Raw genomic sequence first — 17,587 nt, forward strand, 5'->3', positions numbered from 1 at the left:
TTCTACACTGAGGGTCCCTTGCAGACTGTGGGGGAAAGACAAAAATCAAGGCAAAGGAACAAAGGAAACAAGAGACCAGGTGAGAGAGAGTGCAGGGTTTATTTTTTGAAAAGTACACTGCACAGATTTTTCACTCCCTCAGAAGTGGAATAAAGTTAAGCAACAAAGAGTTGAGTCTATTTCATCTGCTTCTCTTTAATTTAAAACCCTTTATTTAAAGGACTCTAAGATAGCTTTTTCTTTTTTCCCCAACATTGGGCATTTTAGGGAGGTTTGGCAGCCAATAAAACGTATTAATGTCTTCTACTTTTGGTAAATGGAGGTTGAACAACTTGATGAATATACCACACGTGGAGGTATACATAAGCACCCCACACATCCAGCCATTAATATCTTCCTTGTGAAATGTTTATGACTGTAATTGCTGCTCTGATTATATATTATGTAGACTTGAAGCACGTTATTATACTGGGTGACTAATGGAATTTAGTGACAGAGCACAGAAATTGGTATTCTGGAAAAGACTTGAGTTTTAAATTGTCTTCTTTCCTGAGTTTGCAGTGCATTTCATGGCTCATCTACCTCACAGTGTGCTTGTGGCTGATGGATTGAAATCTTTCTGCTGAATAGTAAACATCAGAGACAATTTAGTCTTTCTTTAGCTTGCATATCTCAGTTCTCTCATCACTCATTCAAAATATCAAAAATAAATTCTTGATTAATGTTAAGTCACTGTTATCTATACTGACTGACAAAGGGAAAAGTCACATCTGTCAACACTTCAATGGATGAAGTGGGGGTCCTAGGAGTGCGATCTCCTAAGGGAGCCATTGTGTGCCTTTGAAATAAAGGGGGTACGTTAGTTCATTGTTCTTTTACTGGTCTAGGTGGCCCACATCCTTTGGGCACCCCCTACCCTTTCCATTGTTGGGTGAGCTGAGAGATGAGAGAGAGCCCAAAATTTCCTTCTTTCACTTTTCTAAAGCTGTTATGAACACAAAAGGTATATGGCATTTTCAGCAAACATAAAACGGTTTCAATGATTGCTGAAAGTTCTGAATAATGAGAGACATTTACATTTATTAGAATAAGAGTTGATGGCATTTGTCATTCAATAGTTTTTCTTCAGTTAAATGAAATTTAAGCCTAGATTGTTTCCCATTAGGCATACTTTTGCACTTAGTAGGTTTAATGTTTTTATTTCACAGTTCCGTATATAAAGACTTGACAGTTACAGAGTCTTTATACGACATACTGTAACACATAAGTAATGTATAGTTTTATCAGTCAGGTTCACCTAAGAGGCCTTACAATGACAACCCTGTGAATGAGTATATGTTACCACTTGTCAAACAGTGGTCCATGGACCCACAGCATCAACATCACCTGAGAGCTTATTAGAGACGCAGATTCTCAGGCCTGTTCCCATCCCACTGAGACAGAAACTTGGATGGTGCCTAGCCAGTCTGTGTTGTAACAAGTTTTCCAGGTGACTGTAATGCAGGCTAAGATTTGAAAGCCAGTGGTATAGAAAGTATTATCACACTCCTTGTATAGATTGTAAGAATTGATACTCAGGGTGGTACAATGATTGGTCGAATACCTGACGAGTGAATTTTAGAGCCCAATCAGACCCAGGTTCTCCCTTAAAACATCATGTGACTTCCCTCTGTTATAGCTGGAAAACAGTAACTCTTAAATGAATTAAGGAAGGAACCATTTCACTGCTTTCTAATAATGAGAGTGAGCTGTTAAAACTATTAGCACAAGAAAATTAACCTAGAAAAAGTTTTAATGACACAAATGACATTTTGTGGTCCTGTGCATTGGGTCCCTCATTTTCTTTTTAGTGGCGGAGAGATTAGGATGTAGTTAAACTCAAGAGGGGTGGCTATTGCATGTTAATAGAAGTGAGAGACACTATTTTAATCATCACTTTCTAGTCGAATGAGTCCATGGACAGATTTTCCACTTGGGTCTTTCCCATGCCCATTACCCGCGTTGATAGTGCCCTGCGGTGGTTTTCCTGCACACACAATTTTATGCGCTGGTGAGAATTTCTTAGCCGCTGTGGTATCGAAATGAATCCCTCGGGCAACTGGTGTTAACTACCCCTCTGTGAATTGGGGAATGAACATTTCCACTTGAGCTGAAACTAGAAAACAGTGTTCATTATCTGTAGTATAAAAGTCTATATAATATTACCTGCTAAGATCTAGTTCTGTGTGAACTCAATTTGGGCTTTGTATGTATAAACAAACAAGTTTAAGTCTATTGTTTATTCAACTGGGAGGAATTTCCTTGAATAGAAAATGTTGCTATAAAATTAAGTAAATGTATTGTGTATGTGTGCGTGACTTTTGTTCTGCATATGTGTAAAACATCATGCAACATCTATGAAAATTGCATCAAATATAAATGTCAGCATTTTATGAATGTAAAGTGGACAGGCCCATAACAGCTAAGTCCAGGAGTGATTGTGCTAACTCCATGTACCTGTGCTGTAGATCCTGAGTGACTTGTAGATTTGTGCACACAGTTCCTGCCTCTGTGCATTTGCACCTGCTTTCTCCTCTCCCTGGACACTCCCACCCCCAGCACAGAATTATAAAGCTGGCAAACTCCTTCTAATTTTTATGGATTGGCTGAAAAGATTCCATAACCCTTTGTAGCCCACATCTGCAGCTCACTTTGAGATGTCTCATTTAAAATATACTAGGTCTTGTGCATGTACGGCTCAAAGCAGAAATATGACTTTGTATTTTTTGGTGTCATTGCTTAGTACCTAGTCTGTAGATGACATATTGCATCAATAATGCTCAAGTGAATCAATGCTCAAGTGGCCTTTCCACTTGGTGAACCCCTAAAACCTGCATCTCCTTAATGCACTGTCATTTTGCCCAGACTTCTGAGTCCCAGTGAGGCAGATGGAAATCCTAGAATTGTTTCTGACTTCTCTCTTTCCTTTCATCCATTCTACCTCTGTGTTATCTCTCATCTTTCTTCCTAATCCTGTTGCCTTCATTTGGTCTCTCCTCTTTCAAATTTCTTCTCAGGTGTGGTCTTCTAGATTAAGCTTCTTCAAGCCTCATTCTCTTACTGTTTCTCCTATTCCAACAAATGTTTTGGTTGTCGTTGCTGTGGAGGTGAAGAAACCTGGGCCAGATGCTCCACCTCCTTGTGGCTGAGGACTTTATTCTGTGTTTGCCTAAGGGAAGCATGGAGGCTGCCGTTGATACTGTTCTTTTCTAACACTCCTAAGGTGACCTTCAACATTGTAGATGGTGGGGCCTTAGGGGAACCATGGCACCAGTTCCTATGTCCTGCAAGGTCCTTGCTGGTTGCTGCCTGTCACACCCCAATGTTTGGGAGGATTTCCACAGAGTCATACACAATAGGGAATGGGCTCAGGAATCTGCTAAAATGGGGAAAAGCAAACTTACAAGGGCAAGGTGAGCGATAGAAGAGAAGGCACTATTTCCTGTCCGCCCTTCAGTCCACCAAGAGGTGTGCTGGGGCTGGGAGTTCTGTTGGACCTACCGTGTGGGTTTGCATCCCAGTGGAGGGACATCATATCCTAGTTGACCGTTATTGTACTGCAATCATGAGATCCACCTTAGGCACAGAAAAATAATCAGACCATGTTGCACCAAACATTTGAAATTGGTGGCAGTTGTATGAACTTGTATGGGAACCCCTGCTGCTGGTACTTGGGGACGTTGGGGCCTATGAGAAGTTACAGCCACTCCTGTCCAGAGAGTCTATGAGTGGCTGAATTATGATGCAGTGCTTCCCGCTGGAAGAAGGCGACTAGATGCCTTCATTCCCTGGCACATTATCTAGAAAACATAGGTTGGATAATTGAAGTCCCCTTAAGATGATTCTGCTCATTGCCCCACAGTCCCATCTGGCTGGTGATAGAGCCCACTGTATAACTCTGTGATGTGTGCCACAAACCTCATGGCTCAGTGTCCTTCACTGGACTTGCAGGGTTTCCATCCTTTCACCTATTTCCCTTTCTGGTGTCATCTCCCATGACTTTTCCTCCTATATTGTGTGCCCCAGCAATGGAATACTGAAAGTTGCAGTACTACCATTATGGCTTCTCTTGTGCTGTTGGTACTCCTGGATGCCTCTCCATTCTCCTCCGTCTCTCTACCTCCTTCTCCTGTAATGTTCTCCTTCTCTAAGCATCTAATAGCCGTGAATACCTCAAGGTTCCACCCAAACCTCTGGTCCTTTCTTTTCTGAATGTTTGTTTATGTTGTTCCCTCCAACTGGGATGAGCCCCTCCCTCTCCACTTCTCTTCTCCATGCTCAGTGATTCCTCCGTGGAGTTTTCTCTGAGACTCTAGGGACAAAACTCTCTTTTCACTGTTGGTGATTTCCATAGCAGTTAACTTAAAATTTGGCATTAACACTCTTTCTCTGGTCTTACACATTTACATTTCTTAGTCTTCTATCTGATGACAAGTCCATCCAGAGAAGTAGTCATATTTTATGTCTTGTACCCTAGAGAAACTTGCATATTCTAGGTTCAAAAAAGAATAATGAATAAATGAAAAGATCAGGGCAGAAGGTATGTATGCGGAAGGCTTGGGTAGGGGTGGGTAGGGGAGAGAGATCCATCTCTTTACCTTGGCCAGGTGAGCTGGGTATTCTGTGAACTGACAGGAGCATCACCTCCCACCCCTTCTCTCTCACCCCCCACCCGAACTCACATAGCCTTGCTTTCACCTGCAGTGATTCTCAGGATTATTTTTCAGCAGGGGAACAGGAAGGCCTGATTCATCATGACTTAGGAATGGCTGGTAGGATAGCCAGGAAACCCAAACCACACACATTATACGGTACTTACAAAACATAGGAGACTATATATTAAACTGAGCAGTGAGCAGTTTACTATGGTTTTGTTTCCACTCCAATTCAATTAATCAGTGATGTAAGATGAAAAATATCTCAACTGCAGAGAAATCATCAGGCAGGTCTCAAGATAATACTACTTTATTTTTAAGTGATGTCAATGATATAAAGCAAAGAAAAGAGATCCATGTGGATGCGTAACGATTTCATATTTTTGCCTTCCAGGAGACGGAGCTGTTAGATCTCAGCCTGGTCAAGGATGCCAGATGTGGGAAACACGCCAAAGCTCCCAAGGTAGGAAGTAGAGCATTGTGTTTGCACCAGATGCTACCTTGATTATTTATCTCTGTCATGGCATCAATTAATTACCCTCATTATAGTTTCTCTGTTTTAGATGTTGTAAAACACAAAACCACCAGTCCTTCCAGAAGCCAGTATGCCCTGAACACTTCCACTGTTGTTAAAAGACTGAAACGATGAGCAAATATATAGGCAGTTGAAATGGGGCTTGCTTTAAGCCTTCTAATTTTATTTTTGTTTGGAAAAAAAAAAAACAATGCCAAAGTTACTGGGTAATTCTAAATAGTTAAAATGTGCTTGAAATTACTTAAAAATTCCTGGAGTCTCATAAGCATACATGTATCAACCCTTTGGATGTAATAAACAAGGCTCTATAGTTGAAATGCTTTGCAGTTGAAATCATTCCATTCATGAAGCCAAAAGGGAGTAAGACTTCTTACAAAAGGATGTAAGGCATGTTATTAGTGAAGACCATCAGACTTTGGGATCATTGGGGTATACTGTCCGTTCATTTTGGTTTGAAAAACTTGCTGAAGAAATATTCAAAGCAGTGTTTGCAGTTTATTTTTTGAAGCTTGTCTAAAAATGTTCCATAAAGGATATACATATATTTTTTAACTTAGATTTTCTGGTAGGGTATAGTAGCAGGATGTGGGAAACTGCTCTTTATTGTATTTAAGTTTTAGTACTTTAAGTTCTTCCTTTCTAGCAGAGAGAATATTGACAAATAGAGAAGAACAGGTGTCCTTCAGTTCTTGCCTCTTTCCATCATTGATACAAAAGTAGCAATTTTGCATTTGAGTATCTACCTGCAACTTTTGTTTTACTCTTTAAAAGTCAAAATACTTTCTTTGACATCAAAGATGATCTGTCGCTGTGGAGATGGAGGAAGAAAGAAAATGTCATCTGGAATTATGGTTCTTCAGATACAGAAAGTGTAGTCGTTGTTGGAAAGTTTTGCCGTAGAGCAAACACGCCAATACTGCTTTTTTTGCTGAAGGGGTTAACATGACTTATGGGAGAATGTTGGAAAGAAAAAGAAAGAAAAATCAAAATTATTTTCATGAAGGTTCCTATACGCCTTTCATGTGAAAACGGTCGATTATTTACATTCTCCTCTTAGGAATATAATGAAATTTCAATAGTTCAGTTTTTCAATTTCTTATCAGGCTATCGTTACTAATGTTTTGCTGATGATTCAACATTGTTTACAGTTTTCAGTGTAGGAACAAATATTTTATTTTTCTTCTCCCAACAACATTTGAGCCAAGTGTCATGTAAGCCTGTTAGTTCCAGGAACTATATTGATGACACGGTAATAAAGTTTTCCTTTTAACATAAGTTTATTGGCCTAACTTGAAATTGCATTATCAATATTTGTTAAAGACATTTGCCCACACGGTATTAGTCCTCCCTTCATCCCCAGGCATCGTGAGGTACAGTCAATTCCTCTGCCACAGAGAGAGTTTGTTTCAGGCTTGAATCTGTCTTTTTATTGCATGACACTGCCCGCTTATCAGTTAAGTGTCCCATTTATGGATGCGGTTTGATAAACGTCTATGGAATGATGATAAATAAAGAGAACTGGGGTCTGGACTGTGCTCAGCTAGTAAACCACTATTATATCCTAAATCTAACCACTATTAGATTCTCCTGAAGACACACGTATACAAGTACACTTAGAATACTCTGGCTTTCACTGTTTTTTTCCACCAAAGATCGCTTTGTTGGTGGATTCTCTATATTCTTGGCCTTTTCCCCTTCCCATTCTTTGTTGGTGTTCAAGAACCTCAATCGACTTTAATATTTTCAAAGCTAAGTTCTGTTGCATAATATCTGTGTGACCTTCCTGAGACTCCGATTTCTTCCTTATTGGCTAAGTGGTGATGCTATTACTATTGCTGCTGCTACTACTATTACTGCTACTAATGATGATGATGGTGATGAAGATGATGGAGTATGTCATAGCATTGCTGTAAGGATTTAATGAAATAATTCATCAGCACACCTTCAGCAGAGGACTTCTCAAATTTAACTGCTTGTAGAATCACCTGGAGAGCTTTAGAAAAAATGCTGATGCCTGTTGCCTACTGGCATCTGCTGCCTCAAGAACCTAATTGCTGTAAGTGTGGCATGGACATCGGGGTTTTGAAAAGTAAATTGGCAGCAAAATTTGAGCACCGGCGCCTTAACTTATCGCTGCTATATGATAAACACTCAAGAAATATAAGCCACAATTGTCGGTATTATCATTGTTATTTTTGTATTTGTTATTACTGAAAATTGCATGTCAGATTTGTAGGAAGTTGGTTTTCATTTTGCTTACTTAATTTGTAAAAGTTTATGTTATAAAGAGAGATTGGACGAGGGGCTTGGCTGGAAGGGCCTTTGTGGATTGATAGGCAAGAAAGAAGCTGATAATCATACCAGTTTAAAAGTCTTTAAGTTGTAAAAGAAAAGCCCAGCTCAACTGGATAAATAAAAACAAAATTTATTTTAAAATGATGGCAATGTATTGAAAATTTCAATGGATGTGCTTAGTTCTGGTAATATCTCATTCAGCTGCTCAAAAAACATCACCTCTTCCTCTCACCGGTCTCGTTTCTAAGGTGCTGGAAAGGACCCCCTTCCAGCATCAGGATCCCATGGGGGCATCCCTGGCAGATCTTGGCTTCCCCAGCAGTACTCCTATACGGCAGGTACTAGAAGAGAGATTAGCTTCCTCCTGAGTGTTCCAGAATGATTTCAGTATAACCAACTTATATACGGGGGGCATATGGCTCAGAGGAGGAAAACCAAGTAAGAGGAGACCATTGCATTGACTTGGATGAAAGTAGCAGGACTAAGTGTAGAACAATAGTGTAAAGAGAGCAAATAATTAAACGTGTGAAGATAACAGTATGGAATGAGAAAAGCTTGGAACTTTAGGGCAGAAAGGCAATGCAATTTTAAGACAGACTGAGGGGAAGATTTTCTGTGGGGGTTCCTAGATCCTAAAGGAAGAACATCTGTGGAGCTGATATTATTGATCAAAATACCCAGGCACCTCACAAATATGTATCTGTGTATTCATATTATTTTTGTTTTTAACAGCATCTCATTATGTAAAAATTCACAGTCTACTTGAAGATAGACTGTTTTCTATGCATGCTGTGATTTGAAATAACATTTGTAAGAAATGGAAATGCTTTTATGAGTTACGCTGTTAATGAATTTTAAATGTCGATTTCCAACACAGTACATACAATTCCCGATCTGGTTTTCTGTATACAGTCCTTGTTCAAGTTACCAGTTTTGAAATTTCTCAAATTCCAAAAAAAAAAAAAAAAGAAAGAAAGAAAGAAAGAAAGAAAGAAAGAAAGAAAGAAAGAAAGAAAGAAAGAAATTGGGAGTTTTTATCCAAATGTAAAAGCTAAAAGAAAACAAAAAATCCTTTGAAATCTACAGTGTATTTATGTTTCCATTCTTGCTTTCTCCCACCCTCCCTCCTGGGTTTATGTGGCACATACATGTAAAGGGAAATGCTATGCTATATGCCTCTTGTCTATGTGTAGACACGTAGTCTCTGGATCTTCATTATAAAAGGATCTTTGCTTTTAAAAAGAGTGTTTATCACTGTGGTTCCGGATCAACTTAGTGGCTCACGCGCAGCATTAATGAAACAGGCCTGACGAGAATGAAAAATATCGTTGTCTTTTGTGGTGAAGTTGTTTTGTGAACCTTTTTTCATGTATGTGAGTGTGTGTTCTGGGTCACAACATGAAGGGTGTTTTTTTTTTTTTTTTTTTACTATGGGCTATGTCAGAGAGGTTTCAGAAATGCTGCTGGAAAAGATAGTTTCTTTATACTCAGGATTCTTAGGAAGTATTTCATCCTTAGGTATATTGAAAAGTAGATGGGATTGGGAAAGGTGAGATGTGGGTTCGGTGCCAGCTCTGCGCTAAATGAGCTTAAGGAAGTTGTTCTTTCTGTTGGTGCCTCTACGTCTTTATCTATGAAACTGGATGTGTGGGGGCACATGATTTTAGGTGTTAATAGAGTTCTGTTAACCCTTGATTCCAATTAAAATGGGAAATTAATTAAGCAAAGGCTCTCCATTTTACAGATTATAAAATTGATGTCCAGCTTGTTTACAAAACCTAAAACTTCTTGCCTTTGTTATAGCAGATCAGGTGAGCTTAAAAAAAAAAAATCCAGGTCACCTTCTAACCAAGGTAAGGTGCTATGCAAACAAACAAACAAACAAAAAGTAAAGGGAGAAAGACTTATGTCGAACTTTGCACATAGCTTCTTGAAAACATTTCTAGGATTGCTTTGAAATCCAGAGGGGATAGCTCCACGGTTAGATGCTCTCCCAGGTTTTAGTATATGAAACTATAGGCTACTGACATTCAACTCTTAATAGCACATGCAGCAATATCATTGAGAGTTATTTCTATAGTGTTACTTTCAAAGTGTGTTTTGTGCAAAGAAAACTGCTTCATGTGCTTAGCTAACAATTAACTAGTACATTCTATTGGTTACGGTCAGTTTATTTCAGATGTGTGAATGTTAATTTGAATACAGATTTCTTGTAAACGTCCAGGGCACAGTCCTTTAAATTCTAGGTGGTATAGAATATCACTAGAATCTCATAAGGTAGGTTAGGGTAAAATTAAATTTTAAAAATTGATCAGGTGTAGTTTTCCTAAGCCCTACACGAGAATGATGGTTTTTAAATTTCATTTTTTATTGACTTGAGGAATGGTCACTGAGTGCCTGTTTTTGCCAGGCACTGTTCTAGGCACTGGGAAAATAGCAATAACCAAAAAACACAAACAACACTGCTCTCGTATAACATTCTATTTAGGAGTGAGGAACTGGTGGTGCTGGTCCACTGACTTTCAAAAAGAAGAAAAAAAGAAAAAAGAAAGAAATCAAATGCCCAAATTGTTGTGTTTCCTGATTTCTTTTGGGTAAATATTCTCAGCCTGCTGGGTTTCAAGCCACAATCTGACATCATTGAACACAGAATTGGAAAGCAATATCTGTGACGGCCTCTAGCGCTTTGAGCATGCTCCAGCACCCCTCTCGATGGGGGACAGAGACAACAGAGAAGAATAGAGACAACTGAGAAGAATAAAGCAGGACAGAGACCAGTGACCATAACTGGTGGGGAGGCTTGCTGTTTTTTAGAGCCATAATGGAGTAAGTTCTCTTGATAAGAGAATGTGGCCATATTAGCAGAGATATGCGTTAAGGGAGGAAAGAGCATTCCAGCAGAAAGCACAAGGGCAAAGGCCCTGAGGTGGGAACATGCTTGGCATGTTTGAGGAATAGCAAGGAGGCCAGTGTAGTTACAATGGAATGCAAGAAAGAAAGGATGAAGTCAGACAGGAGGTAGCCAGGGGCCACATTATTTTGGGCTTCCTTGGCCAACCTAGTGACTTTGGCTTTTCCTCTGAGGGAATTGAGAAGGGATCTGAAGTTTCCGAGGAGAGGAGTGACAAGATCTGATTTTCACTTTTAAAGATATCACTGGTCGCAGTGGTTGGGGGTAGACCACAGAGGACAAAGGAAACAGCAGGGAGACCAAGTCAATGGCTGTTACAAATATGCTGGGCTGTGTTGATGATGGGCACGAGGTGCAGGAAAAAATGTCAGAATCTGAATACATATGTTTTGAAGGTGGAACCACAGGGTTTGTTAATGCATTGGTTGTGAGGCACGAGGAAACGAGTTATCAAGAGCAACTCTTTGTGTTTTGACCTAGGAAATTAGGAAAAAAAAAATGAGTTGCCATGTCCTGAGATGGGAAGGAAGAAGCACATTTAAACAGAAAAATTCGGTTGGGTTTTCAAATATTTAAAGTTAGTGATGCCAGTTAGACATCTCCCTGATGATGTCATATTTGCATACAGAAATCTGGAGTTCAGGGGAAATGTTGGCCATGAAGTTAAAACTTCAGTTATTCAAAGCTCAAAGCCAATGTGAGATCTCCTAAGGAATGTAGTTGTAAAAGAAAGAGGTCTGATGTCTGAACCCTGGGATCTCCATGTAGACTTTGAGAAGCAGAGGAGAAACCAGTAAAAGAGACTAAGAAAGGAATATACCCAAAGAATTGAGAGCAGAGACCTCAAACAGATACTTGCAGTATACTAATATTCATAGTAGCATTCTTCACAATAGCAAAAGATAGAAATAACCCAAATGTCCATCAATAGATGAGTGGATATACAAAATATACTATATACATACAATGGACTATTATTCAGCCTTGAAAAGGAGTGAACTTTTGATGCACGCTACAATATGGATAAACCTTGAAGACAGTATGCCAACTGAAGTAAGCCACACACACAATGACAAATATGACATGATGCCATTTATATGCGATAGCTTAGAGTATTAAATTCATAGAGCCAGAAAATAGAATGGCAGTTTCCAGGGGCCAGGGAGCGGGGAATAAGAAGTTATTGTTTAATGGGTACAGAATTTCAGTTTGAGAAGATGAAAAAGTTCTGGAGATAAATGGTGGGATGGTTGCACAACACAAACATGTAAATTTACTTAATGTCACTAAACTGTACACTTGACAGTCATTAAAATGGTAAATTTTATGGTATATGTATTTTACCTCAATAAAAGAAGTGAGTGAGTGAGAATGAGCAGCCAGTGAGGAGGGAGAAGGGGCGGAAGAGAGCATATTCTGGGCACCTAAAAACAGTATCTCAAGAAGGAGGGAGTAGTCATTTGGATGAAAAGCTGGAATTTCCTTCTTTATTCACTTTTGCACACTTGTAGCTTTACTGAAGATACCATTTTATACATGTTTTAAAATTTTCCCTTATATCATCAGCGTTTCCTGCTTATATTTAAAATAGGCTATTTATTTAAGTGTTGTCAAATCTCAAATAGCTCCTCATAGAATCTGGATGCCAATATATAAATCTCATAATGAGCTGTTATTTGGATGTTATACAACAGTGGTTTCAATGAATTGTCAGTGAGGGCTGGAATTGAAATTAGTGCTTTATTTATTGTCCCCCTTTTCTGATCAAAGGCTGTTTCCCTGACTTTGGACAGATTTTGCCATTGTGTGAAGCCACAGTTGTAAAATTTGATGTAGATATTTGAGGTTTAGGAAAGAAGAAGAAAACCCTTTATACAGCAAAATAAAGGTTTCTGTCTTTTTCACCCAATTGCTAAGAAGATCTACCTTTGGCCCACATTCTTGGTTCCAACTATTTCTTAATTTACCTGACATGATGCAATAGTTGTCTTTTGGGTGTTTTTTAGTTTTTGTTTTTGTTTTTGTTTTTTACCATTTTGTTTCTATAAATATATGTTTATTTACATCTTTACTAAATAGAGAAAAATAGCGCTAAAAATTCACTGAATTATCTATATATGTGTAATGGTTTTGACAGGAAGCTAGTCACATTTATTTCCAGATGTGAATTATATGGTATAGTTCCTTTTTTATGTTCATTAAATTCCATAGATGTCAGTGGTTTCCTTGGAAACAAAAACCTTTATATAACTAGTCAGAGATTTGGTAACAGAAATATCAGGATGCAGAAGGGGTAAGGAGCGGTTCCCTTGGTAGGAACCATTTGCCTTTAAAACTCTCTGCCTTATCCACCTGCCCCTAACCCTAGTAAAGAGAGAAGATTTTTAAAACTTACAAACTTACATTAAAGTATCGAAAATCTTCTTTAATGGTTCAAAGCTTTTTACTTTTTTTGTGTGTGTGTGTGCAATCACAGATAAGCAAAGTCTTTTCTGGGGTGCTGGTGTAAATTCTCAAATTTAAGAAGTGGTTGGTATGTCTCTTATCAACCATTAAATCTGAGCATTTGCTCAGTATATATGTGATCCCATCTGTAAAATATAGTGAACTGAACATGTGTGTGGCTGAATAAATATTCTAGTTTTTTTTATAATAGCAAGCATCTGTCTTAGTACCTTACTTGCCAAAGAGTTCAAAAGGTCACTAAAGGGTCGTGGAGATGGAAGGGGGAGGCCACAGTGCTGCCAAGAGGTAATATTAGGTGAAAGACGTGTCAGCCAATAGCATTCTCAGTGTTGGCCAGAGTGGACCTCTTGTTGCAGACAGGATTAGTAATATGAGTTAACTAAACTTCAGATCTTTTGAGAAGGTCGTGACTCCTTTTATCAATGCTTCTATCTGGTATAATTTCAATCTAAATACAATTTGTTCTACATGCAATGGTACAGAGTTGCGTTTTGGAAACATTACTCAGTTTTTAATTCTTTGAAATGCAATCATATGCCACCTTGTGGATATATCTGATATTAATTTTTAAGTCAGTTCTGTATCCTGAACTGCTCTCTAAGACAGGCTTTTCAATCTTAGGTTCTAGGTAATGTAGAAATATGAGAAGCACTAGGGAGCTTTTAAAATCTCTATGCCCAGACCACACCCAGTTCAATTAAATCAAAATGTTTGATGTGGGGTTCCAGTACCAATATTTTCTTTAAAGCTCCCCAAATATTCCTGTATTCAGCCAAGTTTGAGAACCAATGTCCTAAGTGAAAAGAGCGCCATCTTCAGTGGAGGTTGGAAGTATGAGATCAAGGTATCAGCAGGGTTGTTCTGAGGCCTCTCTCCTTGGCTTATAGGTAACTCTCTTCTCCCTTTGTCTTCACATGGTCCTCCTTCTGTGCCTATCAGTGTCCTAATTTCCTCTTTTTATAAGGACATCAGTTATATTGGATTAGGGCCCACCCTAATGACCTCGTTTTAAATTAATTACCACGTTTAAAGACCTTATCCCCGAATACAGTCACATTCTGAAGTACTGAGGATTAAGGCTTCAACATATGAATTTAGGGAGATACAACTGAGCCTATAACAATATTTCCTCATTACATTAAAAAGCCAAGTTTATGATTTACTTCCTTATAAGAATAACATTATAGGATTATGTCACAATTGATGTAACATAGGTTTTGTTTTGTTTTTCCTTCATAATCAATATGATTTACAAAGTAAATAGAAATGTGTAGTGGGAAAAATTTCAGAAATAGACATTGTTGTTTCTTCAGAGTGCTTTATTGCAGAACACATTGTGGGATTTTTTTGTTTTGCTTTGTTTTGTTTTGTTTTTTGTTTATCAGCATATTCATACTTTTTTTTTTTTATACTCCGGAGCACCCAACATGTGTCTTTATCATCGTAAGTGCCTAATAATATCCAAGTTTTTGGGTCAGATGGCCAAGCCTCAAAGCGAATAACTAGCTGTATAACTCTACAAGTTATTCCACGTTTCTAAATGTAGTTTTCCCATCTGCATTTTAGAAATAGTCTCCATATTTATTTTATCTGGTTGCTGTAAGAACTCAGTGATAAAACGCATGTAGCTCTGGTATTTAAACCTATCTATGAAAATCTGTTTTTTATATGTAAACTGTAGAAAAATGAACTTGAAGCATATTTATCTTTGTAGCCAAACACCTGGCCTCACATGACCATCATAGCAATCCATTGTACTAAGACTTAAATTCTTATTTAGAAAACTGTCCAGATGTGGACTTAAGTGAATTTTCTCCATAATCAAAATAACTTTAGAGCAATTTACTTTTAGTTAAGAATAGGTTGGCATCTTTTTCTGCAACATGAGACCATTGATGCAAAATCTGAAGTACTGTTTTGAAATGGAAAAATCAGTTTTGGGGTCAAACAGACCCGGATCTATGCCCAATGTGCATATTAACCAAGAGATCACAAGAAAGTTTTCTTAGTTTCTCTGCAGGAAGAATAATACCAGCTGAATAGGGTTGTCTGGTGCACTGGATTGGGGTTGGTAACAAGAGTACAAATCACAATGTTGGGCACACTTTACAAGCTCATTCATTGTTATTTAACTTCCTGTCTGCCTTAGGTTCTCTTTCCGTTTAGTCTTCTTAGAACTCAGTGAGTCTGATAATTAAGTGTATATATATATATATATATATATATATATATATATATATATATTACTTGAACTGTCTTCTTGTTGGAGATTAGGTTCTAAAGTAAGTTGGCATATCATATGACACATGGTCCAACAGCAGAAAATACTAGAATGCCATTTGACACATGATGTAACAGGAGAAAAGGTTTGGGGACTGCAGGTAAGATCTATGTCTACCATGGAGTTATTGTGAGAATTAAATGATGTACAAACCTGAAATGAGGTTGTTAGCCATAATGTGTGGTTTAGTAATACTGATTTCTGAGGCCACTTGGTAGAGTGTAAGGAATTTAAGAATATGCACTATTTTTTTTTTATTTTTTTTTTGGAGAAATTTATTTTTATCATTTTTGGGAAAGAGCTAAAAATTCCTGAATTCTTCCCATTTACCATAAAAACATGAAATCCTATGTTGTAGCCTTTGGATGTGATACCTAAAGCATGGTAGGTATTTTCAGGAATGAAAGAGTACTTTCACCATAGTTCTTTTCTCTTTCCTGAACATAAACACAGTTAACATTCTTAGCTATTTATATGTGAAATTTCAAGTACCCGAAGAAATAGCATTGATCTTATGTAAAAAGTGGCAATTAAAAGTCAAAACACTGTAGTAAAATATTTCCTACTTGACAGGTATTTGTTAATCGCAGAAAAAAATATTTTCCAAGACTATTGAAATTAATGTCCATAGAGATTTCTAGAAGATGGAATAACCACATTAATTAAGCAGAATAGTGTTGGTGTTTCATTGTGGCAAAAGATCATTGGGTTGAACAAGTCAGAAAACTCACCTTTCAGCCTCACACACCGAGACGTTTTCTCTTGCCTGTTGGGACTTCATGATCCAGATGTTTCTTGATATTTCAATTTGTATCCAAAAATTACTGATTTCAGGTAAGACCAGTGGGGCTGGAAGACCTTGCTGATCATTCTTGCCATAAATGGGCATCACCCTGTAAATAGTCACTTTATTTCCTCTCAGGGACAGAGGATACTATTTAAAAACAATTAACTCAGTATTCTTCAGGTGAGTTCCTTGGAATACTAACAGGGGCTATGAGATAAAAATGTTGACTGAAAAAGTTTGGGAGACACTGGGTTTCTTTATTACAAATATGCGACTTCTCAGAGCCTTTGAATGTTTTGGCTATGGATTGGGGTCATTATCCATTCTTTTTCGACGATGGACTTCTTTATCAAGCACGTCACACAGGATAAATGTTCTGCTGAATTCACTTTGCTAAATGTTATATAGTGTTTCCTTATTAAATTAATCATACTCCATACTGGGCCTGAAACACCAGTGTAAGAGTGAGGCATATTCCTTCAATAGGGCAGATACCTAATTAAAGATATTTAAAGACAAAGTTCTTGGGTGAGCTAAGCCAAAAATGTCTTTCTTTACTTAAAATTCTCTTGATAATATAGAATTAAATTTTATCTTATATCATCGATTATTTTAAGTCTTTAACTATTATCATTAGTCCCACTTTTTTTTTTTTTTTTTTTTACAAATTTAGACCTTGGCTTATGAGACAAAACCATCAGCACCGCTGCTATATCATTCAAAACACAAGAACTCCATAATTTTCACAGTCGCTACTGTGTTTCCCTGAAAATAAGACCAGGTCTTATATTGAGGTTTGCTCTAAAAGACCCATTAGGGCTTATGTTCAGGGGATATCATCCTGAAAAATCATACTAGGGCTTATTTTCTGGTTAGGTCTTATTTTTGGGGAAACGTGATAGAATGTAGTTTGGTGTTTAGGCCAGCTTAATGCATGGTACGCTATTAGGATAGGATTCCAGAGCTACCAGTTCTTTCTGAAGATCAATTTCCTTGGTTTTACATCGTATTACTTGTGTAAAAATCTATACCATTCGGATTCCTGGAAGGATCTGAAGTCAAGATAAAGCTTGAATTGAGATTAAATTAAAAGTGAATAGAAGTTACTTGAGGAGCAATACTTTGTAAAAGCCATAGCTCCTTCCTGGTTCCCTTATAAGGGTGGGTGGGTGGGTGGGTGGGTGGGTGTGTGTGTGTGTGTGTGTGTGTGTGTGTGTGTCTCTCAATGCCCTGACTGATATTGAGGCTTTAACACTGTAACCTCATATGGAGGGAACAGCAGTGGTTCAGAGACCCCACTAATGTTATCTGTGTGGCCACAGTCAGTAGCTTAACTTCTCCATATCTTGATTTCCTCATCCGTAAAATGAAGTTCATGATACAGTTTCGCAGGGTTGTTGGGAGGATTAAAGGCCATAAGATATGTTTTATAGTTAGCACTTTGTAAGTTCTAGCTATTGTTATCCCTAAAACTAAAGGTTATTAGTGCAGACGTTTAATAGGCTTGAAGTCGGGGTCATTATTTGACCAAGTAGACTCTTTCCTGCATCAGCCAGTCTGTTTTTTTCCTTTAAACATTTACATTTGCCATCTATCTTAGGTAGGCATTTCAGTGTCT

The 17,587-nt window shown here is 37.9% G+C and overlaps 1 protein-coding gene across 2 annotated transcripts in view; it reads left to right on the plus strand.

The window, feature by feature from the left end:
* The window catches only part of PLCB1 (phospholipase C beta 1), a 684,403-nt gene that overhangs the window by 231,709 nt on the left and 435,107 nt on the right, over window positions 1-17,587 (plus strand). For both annotated transcript variants that reach the window (XM_088789261.1, XM_088789262.1), the window contains exon 3: window positions 5,089-5,157. In XM_088789261.1, the coding sequence (XP_088645387.1) occupies window positions 5,089-5,157 (69 nt within the window). The remainder of the gene's footprint in view (window positions 1-5,088; window positions 5,158-17,587) is intronic.

This window comes from Rhinolophus sinicus, chromosome 13, assembly GCF_057876585.1.
Source record: "Rhinolophus sinicus isolate RSI-liver-muscle chromosome 13, RSI-T2T, whole genome shotgun sequence".
Taxonomy (NCBI): domain Eukaryota; kingdom Metazoa; phylum Chordata; class Mammalia; order Chiroptera; family Rhinolophidae; genus Rhinolophus; species Rhinolophus sinicus.